Source organism: Chiloscyllium punctatum, chromosome 40 (assembly GCF_047496795.1).
Source record: "Chiloscyllium punctatum isolate Juve2018m chromosome 40, sChiPun1.3, whole genome shotgun sequence".
In the NCBI taxonomy this organism is placed as follows: Eukaryota; Metazoa; Chordata; class Chondrichthyes; order Orectolobiformes; family Hemiscylliidae; genus Chiloscyllium; species Chiloscyllium punctatum.
In genome coordinates, this window is record NC_092778.1 from 64,951,691 (window position 1) to 64,969,759 (window position 18,069).

Here is an 18,069-nt window from a genome sequence, read left to right on the forward strand (position 1 = left end):
AAAATTTTGCTTTTTTTTTCTTCGTCTATTTGCCTTGTAAAAATAATATACTCTTCCTGCCTCAGGGTAGTCAGCTATATATTTATTTCTTGATTTTATTTTCCTGTGACACCACAACACTCATCTACGCAGATATTTAAATTATTGGAGAATATTTCCGGCATCATTTACATTGAGTCAGAAGCTATACTCTTGTTAGGGGAGAGTGTTTTTGGATTAGTGGTGCTGGAAGAGCACAGCAGTTCAGGCAGCATCCGAGGAGCTGCTACTCGGGTGCTGCCTGAACTGCTGTGCTCTTCCAGCAATACTAATTCAAAATCTGGTTTCCAGCATCTGCAGTCAGTCCTTGAATTTTACCTTAGGGGAGAGTGTTGCCATAGGGACTGGGAGCGAGGAGACAGATACCAATGTAGGGGAGAAGGGATTTTATAATCAGCTAGTCATAGATTCATAGGGGTCCACAGCACAGAAAAAGGCCCTTTGAATCTGTGACAGTCAAAAATAACGACTTAGCTATTCTAATTCTATTTTCTAGCACTTGGCCCACAGCCTTGGTTCCCTCTGTGATTTGTTAGTGTTGTTGTCAATCATTAAATAAAACATGCTCTTGGGCTGTGTTATGGACCAGACCAAACCCCCTCAAACATCTCAAGGAGATAGCACAAACCCTAACCTCTACCAATTTAAAGATGCGATTTGAATGGTCAAACTACTAGGCTTTAGGCAAAATACACTTTATTCTTACACCTTAATAATCTTACACCTTAATATTCTGACATCTTAATATTCTTACACCTTAATAGTTTTACATCACAGTTAATATAAAAACAAAGAGAAAAATTGACATAACTTTAAGTCTATCAAAATACTTAACAAATTAACATTCGCTGTAAAAATTGAGGGGATTGAAGGTGGATAAATCCCCAGGGCCTAATAATCTACATCCCAGAATGCTTAAGGAAGTGGCTCTAGAAATAGTGGATGCATTGGTGGTCATCTTCCAGGATTCTATAGACAATGGAAGAATCCCTGCAGATTGGAGGGTAGCTAATATCACTCCAATATTCAAAAGGGAGGTAGAGAGAATTAGGGAAATATGGACCAGTAAGCCTCACGTTGGTAGTGGGGAAAATTCTCGAATTCAGTATTAAAGATTTTATAGTGGAGTATATAGAAATCAGTGGCAGGATCTGACAGATTCAGCACGGATTTATGAAGAGAATGTGCTCGACAAATCTGTTGGAGTTCTATAAAGATGTAACTAGTAGACAAGGGAGCCAGTCAATGTGGTATATTTGGACTTTCAGAAAGTGTTTGACACAGTACCACATAAGGGATAATTGTGCAAGATTAAAGTACATGGGATTGGGGGAAGTGTATTGAGATGGATAGAAAACTGGTTGATGGAGGGGAAACAAAGATTAGGAATTAATGAGTCCTTTTCAAATTGGCAGGCAGTAACTCGTGGGGGGGGGTCACAGGGATCAGTGCTGGGACCGTGGCTATTCACAATTTATCTTAATGATTTAGATGAGGGAACAAAATGTAACATCTCAAGGTTTGCAGATGATACCAAGTTGGATAGGATGATGAACTGTGATGAGGATGAGAGATCTTTCAGTATGATCTGAACAGGTTGGGTGAGTAGGCTCATCAATGGCAGATGCAGTATAATTCAGATAAATGTGAGGTTATTCACTTTGGAAGCAAAAACAAGAAGGCAGATTACTACCTGAATGGCTGTAAACTGGGAGAGGGGAGTGTGCAGGGGGACCTGGGTGTCCTTGTGCATCAGTTGCTGAAGGTAGGCATGCGGGTGCAGCAGGCGTTAAAGAAGGCAAATGGTTTGTTGGCTTTCATTGCGGGGGGTTTTGAGTTCAGGAGCAGGGATGTACTGTTGCAGTTATACAGGGCCTTGGTGAGACCACACCTAGAATATTGTGTGCGGTTTTGGTCTCCTTTTCGAGGGAGGATGCTCTTGCTCTTGGGGGTGTGCAACGAAAGTTTACCACGCTGATTCTGGAAATGGCGGGACTGACATCTGAGGAGAGATTGACTAGGTTAGGATTGTGTTCACTGGAATTCAGACGAGTGAGGAGGGATTTCATAGAGACTTATACAATTCTAACAGGACCAGACAGGGTAGATGCAGGGAGGATGTTCCTGATGGTGGATATATCCAGGACCAGGGGTCACAGTCTGAGGATTCAGGGTGAGCCATTTAGGACGGAGATGAGGAGACATTTCTTCACCCAAAGAGTGGGGAGCCTGTGGAATTCATTACCACAGGAAGGAGTTAATGCCAAAACATTGATTGTGTTCAAGTGGCAGCTAGATATAGCACATGGGGCAAATGGGATCAAAGGTTATGGGGAGAAAGCAGGATTGGACTACTGAGTTGGACAATCAGCCATGATCGTGATGAATGGCAGAGCAGGCTCGAAGGGCTGAATGGCCTCCCCTTCCGCTTATCTTCTATGTTTCTGTGTTGATACATGTTTTAACTACTAAGCATCAACTGTTCTAATATAGTAGCATCCCATAAACACACCCTTGGCAAAGGCAAATTCAGCAAAACAGATTTCCTCACTTGCTATCTCCTCCAGTCCAGGAGAAGGGACACCAACAGAAGGAATCTAGCAGCAGATAGAGAACTTAAGCCTACGCTGCAGCAGCAGAGAGAGAGAGCTGTATCTAACACCTTCAACTCCAAAAGCTCAACCTCAACAACTGAAAGCAAAGCTAAAACCTGGGACTGTGTGAACCTGACTCCACCCACTCATGCTTTTTTTGTCTTTTTTTTAAAAAGAGCTATTGACTCTGCTTTCTATGGAGCAGACACCTTGGCACTTGATTTATAACACCCCCCCCCCCCCCTTTCAAGAGATCCAAGAAAGACAAATCCCACAACTGTGAGCCCAACTGATCCAGGAAATGGTATTGTTTGTTCGATTCAGGAGGAAGACAGCATCAATCTGAATTCTGGGAATTCAGCCTTCAGAATGCAAATACAGAATAAGGCTAATGCATGCTAACAACTAACATGTGCAACAGGATGTAATGTTTTCTGTCAATTGACAATTAACCTGCAAAAACTCAAATGTAAGAGCATAGGAGTTAGGAGCAAGAGGAGGCCATTCAGCCCCTCGAAACTGCTCTGCCATTTAATACCATCATGCCTCATGCCATCTTGGTCTCAACACCACTTTCCTGTCTGCTCTCCATGACACTTTAACCCAGTACTCATTAAAAATCTGTCCATCTCCCCCTTAAATTTATTCTGTGCCCCAGCCTCCATCAACTCTGGAGGAATGAATTCCACAGATTCACATCTCTTTGTGAGACGTAATTCCTCCCCATCTCTGTTTTAATCTGCTGCCCCTTATCCTAAAGCTATGACCTCTCATTCTAGATTGCTCCACATGAGGATTTGATTTGAATTGATTTATTACTATCAGGTCTATTGAGGTACAGTGATAAGTGTTGCCTTATGTGCTTTACAGGCAGTTTGCTCCATACAAAGTGCATCAGGGTAATAGAACAGAGTACAGGAAATAGTGTGACAGCCACAGAGAAGGTGCAGAGAGAAATCAACATAAATGTTAAAGCGATCCATTCAAATGTCTGATAACAGCGGGGAAGAAACTGTGATTAAATCTGTACGTACATGTAGAGAAACCTTTATATCTTCTACCCGATGGAAGAGGGTGGATGAGAGTAAAACCCAGGTGGCTGCTTTCCCGAGGAAGTGGCAAGTGTAGATGGAGCCAGTGGATGGAAGGCTGGTGTGTGTGATGGACTGAGGCTGTGTTCACCGGGCTCTGTAGTTTCTTGTGGTCTTGGGAAGAGCAATTGCCAAATTACGTGTGATGATGCATCCAGACAAGACGCTTTCAATAAAAATTTGTGACCGTCTTTATAGACATGCTGAATTTCCTTAGCCTCCTGAGGAAGTAGAGACATTGCTGTGTTATCTTGACCATGGTGTCAGCGTGGCTGGCCCAGGACAGATTGTTGGTGATCGTCACTGCCAGGAACTTGACGTTCTCGACCATCTCCCCCTCAGCCCCTGATACAGACAGGGGCGTGGCCTCCACTCCACCTCCTGAAGCCAATGACCAGCTTCTTCAGTTTGCTGACACTGATGGAGTGATTAATGTCCTGATACCACGTTGCTCAACACTCAGTCTCTTTCGTGTGGAAACATCCCCTCAACATCTACTTTGTCAATCCCTTTTAGCATCTTATATACCTCAGTTAGATCTCCTCCCAATCCTCTCAACTCCAAAGATTGTACTGCTCAATCTCTCTTAATAAGACAAATCCCTCAATTCCGGAATCAATCTAGCGAACCTCCTGTGAACTGCTTGCAATACAACTACATCCTTCCTCCTGGTGTCGGAGGGAAACATGTTTGAAGAAATTTCAAACACAGAAAAAAAAATATTAGATGCTCAAGTTAAATAATTTGTTATGAATTGTGTAATTTTCTAATGCACTTTTAACATTAGAAATCTTATATTGAGCGCAGTGTTGATCAGGTGACTGGGGAGATGTGAAAGCCGATAAAAATAATTTAAGACCCGTTTCAGTAAAATTCCATTCTTTCTCCAATGCATCCAGGTCGTTGTTTTTTTAGTGCATTCATTGGGTATCATTGTCCATTCCTAGTTGCCCCTTTCTGAATCTAATAACTTAACAGTGAGGGGCTGTCCGTCGCTAATTGAAAGCTCATTAAAATAAAAGCAAAATACTGCAGATCATGGAAATCTGAAGCAAACACAGAATGCTGGAGAAATGCAGCAGGTCTGGCAGCAACTATGTAGAGAGAGAAACAAAGTTAATGGTTTGTGCTCAATACAACTCTTCTTTAGAACTGAAGGGATTTCAGAACTTTAAAACATTCCTACTCAGACTGTATGGAAATAACCCCGACACGGGGTTAAAAAATACCATGCTCATCGGTAGCCCAAAACATTTGAGCCTGCGCCATATGGACTGCAACATCAATTACTGGCCCTCTTATGGTGTAGTGGTAGTGTCCCTACCCATGAACTGGGAGGCTCAGGTTTGAGTCCCACCTGTTCTAGAGGTGTGTAATAACATCTCTGGACAGGTTGATTGGAAAATAAGTTGCTATTAATAATAACAATAAGGAAGAGAAGCGATGGCCTAGTGGTATTAGCACTGATGACCCAGATAATGTTTCAGAGACCTATGCTCAAATCCCACCACAGCACATGGTGTATTTTGAATTCAATAAATATCAGGAATTAAGAGTCTAATGATGACCATGAATCCATTGTTGTTTAGCAGGAAAAACCCATCTGGTTCACTAATGTCCTTCAGGGGAGGAAACTGCCATCCTTACCTCGGCTGGCCTACATGTACCTCCAGACCCACAACAATGGGGTTGACTCTTAACTACTCTATGGCACTTAGGGGTGGACAATAAATGGTGGCCTAGCCAGACGCTCTTATCCTGTGAGTGAATGAAAAAAAAGGCAGCTCACTGTTGCCCTCTAAAGGGTAATTTAGAGATTGGTAATAAATGCTGGCCAACCAGGGTCAGCCAAATCCATTAAATGCATCAAAAAAACATTCCTGTAATAAAAGCAAAATAATGCAGATTCCAGAAACTGTATGGGGAGAGACACAGTTAACGTTTTGAGTTCAATATGACTCTTCTTCCAAACACATTCAAACCTCCTGAGATAATTTATCACCCATCTACGGTCAACAATGGAGCATTTTGAAGAGAGCTGTCAAAAATGAACTCATGACCTGTGTGTGTTGTGGTTTGTTTCATTTTCAGATGGTATTTTAAACTTGATCCAAGTCTAAGATACATCAAAACATGCAGCCGCAGTAAGGTCAGCTAATAGGGTAAGCAGAATCGAAGAGTGTGGCGCTGGAAAAGCACAGCCAGTCAGACAGCATCCGAGGAGCAGGAGAATCGATGTTTCAGGCATAAACCCTAAGCAGACAATCATTCTTTAAAAAGCCTTATATAACAAAGCAGATGTTAAAAGCAGTGAAACACTCCATCTTTAAATTTCCAGGTTACAGATTAAATGACTTTGATAGGATTAAGACAGAATATTAAACAAAGATAAACTTTAAGAGACAGCACACATTTTAAAAATATTGCGTGCCAATTATGGAGAAATTTAATTTTGCACAAGAATGAAATTAGTTTTCCAGGCATGGAGAAGGTGTTTACCAATAAAGATGAAATTAGCACACAGTTACTAACCCAATTAAACCTCATTCAACAAGCTGTGACCTTTTACAGTGCTTTTACAATGAAATGAAACTAAAAACCTGAAAGAACTGTAAATGCTGGAAATCAGAAACAAAGACAGAAATTGCTGGAAAATCTCAGCAGGTTTGAAGAAGGGACACTGGACTAGAAACGATAACTCTGTTAGCTCTCTACACGTGCTGCCCGACCTGCTGAGTTTTCCAGAAATTTCTGTTTTTGTTCCAGTAAGATTGAAATTGATTGTCCATTCAATTACTTATTATGGCTGCCCTCTATGGCTGGGCCCTTGAATTCTGGAGAAGTGTAAAGTTACAGAGAGAACTTTTAGATTTCTGCACTGTTTTGTATTGGTCTATCTGTTGCCAATATTCTTGAATGTCTTCAAGATAGTATTGTGCTATCCATATTGTATTGGAACTGACTGAACCAGAAGTGGAAATAGTGCTATGATGGTGCCAGAAACTGGAAGTATTCTTCTGTACAATGTGGAGGTGCTGGTGTTGAACTGGGGTGGACAAAGTTAAAAATCACACAGTACCAGGTTATAATCAAACAGGTTTATTTGGAAGTACAAGCTTTTGGAGCACTGCTCTTTCATCAGGTTGTTAGTTCCCTGACTAGCTACTCGACGAAGGAGTAGCTTGTACTTCCAAATAAACCTGTGCGACTATAACCCAGTGTTGTGTCACTTTTAACTTCTGTATGTTGACCATTTGTTTTGATAAGGAGTTTGTGATTTATCTATTTTTGTGATTTATTTTACTAATGCAGTCCTTCTACCATATGTAGAATTATTATAATTATGGATTAGTTATTAATTTGCTCTGCGTGTCTTTATTTAGTAGTAGTGGCAATTAGTCACTGACATATTGTACGCTCATAAAATCTCATTACTCATTTAGCTCCTGCACTGTGTTTTTATTTGCATGGAAAATTTAAATAACTTTTCTTCTCTTATTATACTTCCTTATTGACTTATTTCATAGCTTGTAGGTCTAATTTCCTCAGATTGTACACTGCTTTGCACACGCAGAAATTTCCATTACCATGTTGGTGATGTGTTCCCCAGGGAGCCTGTGACACAGAAGGCAGCACCCTTAGTTCTGAGCCAGAAACTCCAGGTTCAAATCCCACCTCTGGTCTAGGAGACCACAGGAGGAACATCTGTAATGTGCTGTAGCAGACTAACTATCAGCCTGTAACTATTTCAGCCTGTAACCACAGCAGATGGTTAAAGTGGGCCAGACTTCTGGTCAACTGTAGTTAATATCCAGTGGTACCCCACATAAGGTTCAAGTTGGAAAATCTAGCTATGGAAACATACATAAGTGTATTCTTTAACTGCCTTATATGCCATTGGATGTGAGAAGATAATATCATCCATAAGCCAGTAGGTATTATTCTATATCTGAGTTATAACAGTCTGGACACAGCAATAATTATTGATGTAATTCTGTATTTAATATTTTTATGTTTGCTGGGGGCAGCTCATTGAAGATTAGTTAAATGGAAACTTCAAACTTCAATGCATTGCCATAGACATGTGGATTTTTAAAATTTCATTTTTAAATAGAGCTGCGTAAAACACAATATGATGATAAGGCTTCTTACTTTTCGGGTTTAGTTCTTCACAGGGTATTGCAAACCAATCTCGAGGAATGATCTGTGGTAACTGAGCTTCCTTTGTTTTTTGCCTGAAGAAAGATGTGATTGTGTAAGTACAATTTCAGTTCCTCTTCATGTTCTTGTTAGAATGGAAGAAAATAATACTGGCCTTCAGTTCACTGTGTTGTGTTCTTCCAAACAGGATAGAATAATCACAATTCTTCACTTTGTTAATATTTATCTGTGAGGGAAGTGACCACTTTCTCAAAGGAGTTACAACCCTGCAGAATGCCAGATGGTTGGCATTTGAATCTAGCTTTGAATTGAGCCAATCCAGAATTCCTATCTGTGATTATTCCAAATCGCTATTTCAAATGTTACGTCCTGAAGCTCAAAATTCATAAAAATGCTTTGAACCCTTCATCATCATCATCATCATCATCATATTGTTGATGGGATAGGAACAGGAGGAGGCCATTTGGCCCCTCAAGCCTTTGTCACGATTCTATGAGATTTGTACTCAACTCCAGCTTGTCTCTCTTCAACTAGGAGAAGATCCGGAAAGAAAATTTCCTCTATTTACAGGATGATTTCCAAACACATTACTGTAATAGGTGGAAATCAAAGCAGACATTACAGAGATTCATGTGAACTGTGTCAATTGAGATGACTGGTTACATCCAGTTGGTCAGTATTATCTCTTCAAATGCCATATCCCACCAACTGCAACACAAACTTCACAAAACTGCTCAGTGAACCTTGGGATGTGGGCATCCCTGGCTGGCCCAACAGTTATTGCACAATCCTCGTATACTTGAGAAGGTGGGGGTGAGCTGCCTTCATGAACTACTGCAGTCCATGTGCTATAGGTGAGACCCACATTGCCCTTAGTATTTTGACCCAGCGATACTGAACGAACAGCGATATATTTCCAGGTCAGGATGGTGAGTGGCTTGGAGGGGAACTTGCAGGGGGTGGTGTTCCCATGTATCTACTGCCCTTGTCCTTCTAGATGGAAGTGATCAAAGGTTTGAAAGGTGCTGTCTCAGGAGTATTGGTGAACTTGACTCATCAACAACCACCATCAACAGGACTGTATGCCTTATATTTGTGGATAATACACTCACACACACTTACAAATGCTGCACAACTCACACTCACGTAGCACACCTTCCATACACTGGCAGCTGTTCAACTAGGAGACACATCATTCAAACAAAGTCTAAACTGTCAGCTATATGAAGAAAAGACTTTGCATCTTGCAGGATGGAACTGAGAGGAATAGTTAAAGTCAAACTTACAGATTGGACAAGGAAGGTATATTTGTCTAGATTTTGAGCAACTTTAAAGTGATGGCAATGGTGAGTGGGTGGAATTCTGTTTTACCATGTGTTTCAAACTGTGTTATATTTAGAATGATAGAAGCCCCACAGTGTGGAAGCAGGCCATTCAGCCCATCAAGACCACATACTAACACTCTGGTGAGCATCCCAGCCAGACCACCCCCTGTGTTTCCCATGGCTAATCGACCAAGCCTGCACATCCCTGAACACTATGGGCAATTTCTCATGGCCAATCTACCCAAGCTTCATATCTTCGGACTGTGGGAGGAAACAGGAGCACCCGGAGGGAACCTACACGGACACAGGGAGAGTATACAAACTCCACACAGACAGTCGCCCGAGGCAGGAATTGAGCCAGATCCCCGATGCTATGAGGCAACAGTGCTAACCACCGAGCCACCCAAGTTGGTTTGGTTTATTTTATTGTTATTTGCTTTGGCGCAATAAACGTCTGTTTTATTGTTGAAACCGAATCTGCAGTCTTGCATGTTCATATTTCAGTAAAAGGCTGCCACCTTAAATTAAAGGAAAACAAACTGTGATCTATCAAGCCAGTTTCATTCTGCAATCTGACTTGTCCACTAGAAACATCGGCTGTGACTATAATAACATAGGTATCAGGATTAGTGGTGCGGAAGAGCACAGCAGTTCAGGCAGCATCCAAGTAGCTTCGAAATCAACGTTTCGGGCAAAAGCCCTCAGTCTGTTAAACAGACTGTTTTTCAATATGTGATCTACTTTGGAACAAATATTTTATGTTATGGAACTGACTCACTGTCTTGAGTTTAACTTTTAGTATTGCCTGCTCAGAGCTTTGAATATGATGATCTCGACTGGAAATCAGACATGTATTAGGGTTTACATCTACCCAAGAAATGCTCTGCACTGGCACAGGTTAATCAATCTTTGGAGGACTATAATTGGTAGGCAACCCCCAAGGATGGGGGTAAAAAATTGTATGGCATGGTGCATTTTCCAAATGCTCCTGAAGCAGGCTGTGTTTTCAGTCACACCTTGTTGTATGCACATCCTTTTCAATACATGAATCCATTGCTTTTATTGTTTGATGGTGCATAACCTGTCTAGATGTTCATTGCCAGATCTATTTAAACTCTATGAGCTCCTTGCTCTCCTCTGCCATTGGGATACAAAGAGTACAAGATTCAAGCATTGTGGATTCTTTCTCTATTGATAGCCACCTTGTTAAATTCTCTCCCTTGCCCTATTCACCCTCCAACAACAAGTGCAAGGAATTCATTTGTGAAGATTGAAGCCATTTGTTTGGCTGTCTTTACAGCTTTAATAAAATTCCTTAGACTAAACTCTCCCTCAGCTCTGAGCTGCTCAAACCCTAACACCACAGCTGCCTCCATATTCACTCCTGAACCTCTTTGATTTCATCCTGTTCACTAGACCCACCTCATTCTCTTTTGACCCTATTCCCATTAAACCACTGGCCATCCAACTCTCCTTCCTGGCCCCATGTTGCTGGTGATAGACTCCTCACTAACAGAGTATGTTCTAGCTGTCAGTGGCTTCATAATTTCTCATGGATGCCCTCATGACTGAAGTGTCTGTTGTGAGACAGCGTGTCTCCATAGAACTGATATTGTCATTATCCCTTCCCAACCTCTCTGCTATCTTTAATTCAATGATCCCATTGTCCTCCTCCAGCACCCTCCCTGTGTTATCCGAGTGAGAATATTACCTCCAAAATACTGCCCCCCTGTTGCTTCTCCCTTTTGCATTGGGTTTGTGTTATCCAACAACTATCACAGAATCATACAGTACAGTTCAGATCCTTCAGTCCACACTCAGTCTGCATCATCAAAAGCTATTTTAGATTTACACTAGTCACACTTTCCTGCACTCAGCCCACAGCCTTGAATGTTGGGACCTTTCAGCTGCTCATCCAAGTAACATTTTAAAGGTTGTGAGGTTTCCTGCTTCACCTCCCCTCTAATAAATTCTGTGTTCTCTGATCCTGCCCCACCTGACGAAAGAGCAGCGCTCTGAAAGCTAGTACTTCCAAATAAACCTGTTGGACTATAACCCGGTGTTGTTTGATTTTTAACTTTCCCTCCCAGGCAGTACACCTTACCACCCTCTGGGTGAAAATATGTGTCTTCAAATCCCCTCTAAACCTTCCAGATGCATCAGAATTTCTTTCAATTAAACATTGACTTTTAGCCCTCATTCCTATCTCCCTTCTTCATTCATCTACACCTTCCCTTTACCTGGCTCTACTTCACTCTGTTTTGATTCTTTCAGAAATGAAGACTGACAAGGGGAAATGAACTATGCTGCTATTCCTGATAAAGGGCTTATGCCTGAAACGCTGATTCTTCTGCTCCTCGGATGCTGCCTGACCTGCTGTGGTTTTCCAGCCTCTCACCTTTTGACTCTGACCTCCTGCATCTGCAGTCCTCACTTTCTCCTTTCCTCTACCTGGCAACTCTCGGAGATTGAACCAGACCCCTTGTAGCCTTGGTGGTGTCTTTAATCTGAAGTTGAGCTGCTTTTCCCTGGAACATTTTCATTCTGAATTCTTCCACCTCTGTAATATTACCTGCCTGTTGCTGAAATTCTCATCCACGCTTTTGATCCTTCTAAGACTTAAATATTCAAATGTTCCTCTGGCCAGCTTCACATCTCCCACCTTGACACAGTGAATGAAGTAATTATGTGATTAAAAATATATTTTTCTTTGGGCTGGTGTGGCATGTTAATTATTTCAGAAATGAAGACCAAGGGGACATGAAGAATGCTGCCTAAATCAATGCCCTGAGAATAGCTTTGGGTCAAAAACCTTTCAAACATAAGTTAGGAGGGAGTCCCTGCTGGAAAAGATAATGGTTCAGTGTTTGATATTTGAGAGTTTTAACTACTTTGACAGATTCAGTGATTAATTTTATGAATAATGAGAAGTGGAATAGTCATTCATTCAGTCAGGTACTCCTGTGGGATAAATTCAAATAGTTTGGACGTAAAAAGAGTAGGTCAGAGTATTATTTAAATGGTGAAAGATTGGAGCATGTTATTGTGCAGAGGGACTGGGGAGCGATCTTACATGAATTGCTAAAAGTTGATTTGCAGGTGCAACAGGTAATCAGGAAGGCTAACGGAATATTGGCTTTCATTGCTAGAGGGATTGAATTTCAGAGCAGGGAGGTTCCGCTGCAATTGTTGGTGAGGCAGCACATGGAGTATTGTGCTCAGTTCTGGTCTCCTTATGTGAGGAAGGATATACTGGCTTTGGAGGGGGTGCAGAGGAGGTACACCAGGTTGATTCCAGAGATGAGGGGGTTACCCTATGAGAAGGGGTTGAGCTGCCTGGGACTGTAATCGCTAGAATTTAGAAGATTGAGAGGGGATCTTATAGAAACATGTAAAATTATGAAAGGGAGAGATAAAATAGAGGCAGGCAAGTTGATTCCATTGGTCGGTGAGACTAGGACTAGGGGACATGGCCTCAAGGTTAGGGGGAGTAGATTTAAGACAGAGATGAGGAGGAACTGCTTTTCTCAGAGAGTAGGAAATCTATGGAATTCTCTGCCCAAGGAAGCAGTAGAGGCAGCTTCATTAAATATATTCAAGACACAGTTGGATAGGTTTTAGCATGGTAGGGGAATGAAAGGTTATGGGGATAATGCAAGTAGAAGGAGCTGAGACAATGGATAGATCAGCCTTGATCTTAATGAATGGTGGAGCAGGCTCAATGGGCCAAATGGCCTACTCCTGCTTCTATTACTATGAAACTATGATTGGCAAAATGAAAACATATTGAGGATTGCTAATGGAGATCTTGCTAAAATGGTACAAGTGGTACAAGGCACTGGTCAGACTGTAGCCATGAATAGTTGTGGTGCCCTGATTTAAGGAAAGATGCATTGATTTTGCAGGTAGTCCAGAGAAGGTTCACTAGATGGATCCTGAGTATGGAGGGGCTTTCTCATGAGGACATATTGAGTAGTTTGGGTTTGTACTTGTTGGTGTTTAGGAGGAGAGGATACTTAACTGGAACACAGATAATTCCTCGAGGACTTGACAGGGTAGATATAATCGTTTCCCCTTGTGAGGCAGTTGAGAACTAGAAGACATCATATCAGAGTAAGGAGTCACCCATTTAAGACAGAGATGAGGAGGAATTTCTTCTCTCAAAGGGTGAGAAATCTGTGGAATTCTTCATTGCAGAGGATTGTTGAGGCTGGATCATTAAGTATTTTCAAGGCTGAGATGGACGGATTTTTAATCAGGAAGGGAATCAAAGGTTATGAGGAAAAGGCAGGAGAGTGGAGTCGAAGATTACCAGATCAGTCACAATCTGTTTAAACAGTGGAGCAGGCTTGATGGGCCGAGTGGTCTACTTTGGCTCCTAAATCTTTTGGTCTTATTCTTGTTTTTAGCATTTCTGTCAATAAGTAATGGTGAGTGCTTGGCCCTCAGGTACATTATTCCGAGAATTGGTCGACTATACAGCAGTTGCCTTGATAAAAGGACCAGTATTGCCACATCCATATTTCCATTGTTAAAGAGAATTTGGATTTTGTAACAATGTCATTTGTTGTGTGGGTTTACACTCACATCTATGAGTTTGGGTTCCAGGCAGACTGATTGAGGAGAAGGTGGGAACTCTCTCCAGGCTTAGATTCTTAATAACAATGCTTATTGCATTTCAGTACTGAATATTACAATACATGGTAATCAGAAATACACCCAGGCTCTTATCCTATTGTTACAATACTGATGTTATTCCAGTCCAGACATGCTGTCTAATACTGATCATCTGCTCAATATACTTCTTAGCATGCACTCCTGCCTCCCTGCTGTCGGAAAGATGTTGTGAAACTTGAAAGGGTTCAGAAAAGATTTACGAGGATGTTGCTAAGGTTGGAGGATTTGACCTATAGGGAGAGGCTGAATAGGCTGGGTCTGTTTTCCCTGGAGCATCAGAGGCTGAGGGGTGACCTTATAGAAGTTTATAAAATCATGAGAGGCATGGATAGGATAAATAGACAAGGTCTTTTCCCTGGGGTTGGGTAGTCCAGAACTAGAGGGCATAGGTTTAGGGTGGGGGGGGGGGGGGGGGTGCGGGGGAGATGGAAAATTTAAAAGAGACCTAAGGGGCAACTTTCTTTAAGCAGAGGGTGATGCGTATATGGAATGAGCTGCCAGAGGAAGTGGTAGAGGCTGGTACAATTGCAACATTTAAAAGGTATCTGAATAGGAAGGGTTTGGAGGGAAATGAGCCAAATGTTGGCAAATGGGATGAGATTAATTTAGGATATCTGGTCAGCATGCATAGGTTGGACCAAAGGGTCTGTTTCCTTGCTGTACATCTCTATGCCCATACTGTGCTACTTATGCCCAGTAACAGCAGCTCTGTAACATCATCACAAGGTTATTCCAGGGTCCTTACACAACAGAATACTCCAAGGAGACACAAATATAAAAAGGCTTATGGCCAATCGGTTTCTCAGGAGTTGCCAACTGAGATTCAATGTGTTTGTGGAGAATTCATCACATGACTTCTCCCAACACTCCAGCCATTAGGCAGCCAACTGGAAAGTGAAAAGACTCTATACCCAATCGGATAACATTCAAATCCTATTCTCTCCCTGCTTGCAATGTTGTTTTTTTCTTGTAAGGAGAAATATACAAAATAAAATGGCAATTAAAATAAAAAACAATCAATTTGAACCTCCCTGTGGGTTTTCTCACTGGCTGCACAGAGTATTGTCCAACAGACTAATGTACCATTCCTGCTGAACGCTCCCAGGTCGATCCTAGAGAAATTCCCCCCTTTCCTTTTGATGTTTGGGAGCTACCAGGCCATCTCTGTGCATGCGCATTTAGTCAGAGCTGACATCAGGAGGGAGGTGGATCCTGGCAATGGATCCAGTGAGAGGAGAGCAGTGAGGGATAGAGAGAGAGAGAGAGAGAGAGAGGCAGAGGCGAGCCATGGAGCTGAAGAGTCCAGTGCCAAGTGCTCTGGATAGCAGGCACTCACTGAGGAGCTATGGGGCTGTGCAGGAGACAGAGTGGAGCAGAGCAGCTGTGGGCAAAGGCAAGTAGCTGGTGACCTGAGCTGGCATTCACCGTTCTCACAGGCAGCGCTGTTTGTTTTGTTTTCTGTTTGTAAAAGGGAGAGGAGCTGTGCTCGAACACCACACTCAGAGCCGGGGGCTGGGATGACTGAACGTAGCCTGGTCACTGCTCCCAGCGTTGGCTCCCATCCTGCCCGGTTTTCCCAGGCTGACTGCAGCCTCAGGATCAGAGCTGGCTGCAGGAGAGAGTTACACTGCAGGGAAAAATAGATACATTACAGCCCAGCGTGGGAATGGGCAATGATAGGGATTTGCTCTTAGTCAGCCAAGCGCTGATTTGAAGTTGTTTTATTGTAGTGTAATTAAAAAATGCAGAATAATGTATTTATTTACATGGATTATTTCTGCAACAAATTTTCGACACCTGCTTGATACTTGGCAAAATGTGAACATTCCTTGTGGCAGCTCTTCGTTCGCTGTATCCGCACATTCAAGTTATAATGAGATTTAAAAAAAACAATTACTGCCTGCTGTGACACAGGAACTATCCAGTGGCAATGACTTTAGTTGCCGGGAGTGTCCCTAAGATAGTTGTTTTAAGGCTGAGTAAGAACACAGTGGTGATTGCATTTAACAGGTAGTACAGAACAATAAAAAAAAATGTCGGGCTGACCCATCAGGGCTGTCAGCACCTCTGAGGAACCTGTGGGTTCATGTTGCAGGGTTATTTATCTTGATTTCTCATAGGGAGCAAAATGTGTTCATGGAAAGTTGGGAACTGGAATGACACACACACACACATTCTAATACTGAGAATGCAGAAATAGATTTCCGGTATGCTCTTCGGTTTATGAAAAAGTAAAATGACCAAAGCGGGCAGCAGTGTTGAATAAGTGGAAAACATGCCTGAGTTCACAATTATTAGCGTGTCAGAAGCTATTACTCTCCCACTACCATGAAGAGTTAGGTGTAACCCAGGCACAATAGTTACATCACACATTATTGTTCAGTGACAATGTACAATTGTTAACTACTGTACTCCTTGGTAGAACAGTAATAGAGTTTGACTTTAAGCTGGTGTTGATTCCTAATAGCTCTTAATTTGTAGAACAGTGAATTATTCCACATGGAATCTTGGAGTAGGATAAAAGGGCCTGTATTTTCTGTGTTCTAAAAATTGCACATTTAAAATGGCCAGATCCAATGATTCCACATGCTCCGAAACAGTATAATCACAATACAGCAGAAGGAAATACTTGGTAACAAAAAAACAGAAATTATTGGAAAAGCTCAGCAGATCTGGCAGCATCTGAGTTCTGAGGAAGGGTCACTGAACCTGAAATGTTAACTCTGATTTCCCTCCATGCTGCCAGACCTGCTGAGCTTTTCCAGTAATTTCTGTTTTTTTTGTTTGATTTACAGTATCGACAGTTCTTTTGATTTTTGTGAAATATTTGATATCTGTGTCACAAAGGAGCATTGTGTTTATTTGTATGAAATGGAATATAATGCAAGTTTAATTTATTTTTTAAAAAGTGGGTGTGCTTTATTTTTTTTGTGTGTGCAGGTGTGAGACACAGTGAAAGACACAAAGTGCACGAATCTTTATGCAATTTCCACCACCAGGAAGATAGGAAAACACCCGAGTGGCCAGTGACAAACACTGCCCTTCACATCAAAGGGCAATGCTTTGTGATCAAAACAGTGAAGGGGAGGGTAGGGACTAAATCAAAATAGAGTTGGAGGGGGAAATAATGCGGGTGTGCTTTATATTTTGCTCACATAATTTAACTTGTGGTTGAGTTCTGACATTGGATGTCACCCGGCAATAGATCCATCTGTAACTTTCTCAAAAACCCATTCAGATAGAATTAAGCATAAAGCCGTATGAACGCAGTATATTTGCCTGAGATGATTTTGTTTACATGTCCCTCTCTTGTTCATTTTTTGATTTCTGTTAAATAATTGTAATTTTAAGAGTGAATGATTTCTGTTATCTGAAATGGTTTGCAGGATTGGATCATGCTGCATGCTGTGACTGATAATGACCAATTGTTTCATGCAATCAATCTGGATCAAATGAAAAATTCTGTGCAAGTCTCATTTTAGAACAGAATGTGAAAATGCACTCAACGGAATTGTAGGTTTGATGCAGTTTCATCTTGGACAAAAATTTGCTTTCTTTTAACATTTTGATGTAAAATGTACATTTTGCTGTCTGGATATTTGAAACAGAAACATTGGAAGTATACGGCACAGAGAGAGGCCATTTGAGCTGATCAATAATGAGTAATCCAGCCTTGCTCCACTTCCAGCTGTCACTATGTAACCCTGCAGGTTATGACCCTTTTAAGAACATGTCCAAGCTTTTTTTTTGACTAAGTGCCATGATTGTTTCCGTCTGTAGCTTTCTTTGACGCTATGAATTCCAGCTCCCTGTCCATCATTGAGATCTTCACAAAACCTAAATGAAATTGTACAGCCTTTTACAAAGTTAGCTGTGTTGGCTGGTGCCTGAATCTAGACAGTGTGGTTTCGATTCCACCTCCAACTAAGTTAGACATGGACCCTGCCCCTAACCACCACTGTCAACGAAGTTACAAATCAGACATCAGGTTATAGTCCAACAAGTTTAATTGTAAGCACTAGCTTTCAGAGCGCTGCTCCTTCATCAGGTGGTTGTGGAATATAACCATACTTACATTCCACAACCACCTGATGAAGGAGCATCGCTCCGAAAGCTAGTGCTTACAATTAAACCTGTTGGGCTATAACCTGGTGTTGTGTGATTTTTAACTTTGTCCTCCCC

General features: G+C 41.7%; 1 protein-coding gene across 3 annotated transcripts in view; it reads left to right on the forward strand.

The window, feature by feature from the left end:
• mpv17l (MPV17 mitochondrial membrane protein like) overlaps nucleotides 1-18,069 on the forward strand; it is a 109,644-nt gene that overhangs the window by 25,816 nt on the left and 65,759 nt on the right. For 2 of the 3 annotated variants that reach the window (XM_072560145.1, XM_072560146.1), the window contains exon 1: nucleotides 15,098-15,280. The exons of the other annotated variant lie outside the window; for it this stretch is intronic. In XM_072560145.1, the coding sequence (XP_072416246.1) occupies nucleotides 15,175-15,280 (106 nt within the window). In that variant the 5' untranslated portion in view covers nucleotides 15,098-15,174. Of the gene's footprint in view, nucleotides 1-15,097; nucleotides 15,281-18,069 lie in introns of those variants that run through there. 3 annotated transcript variants of the gene reach the window in all.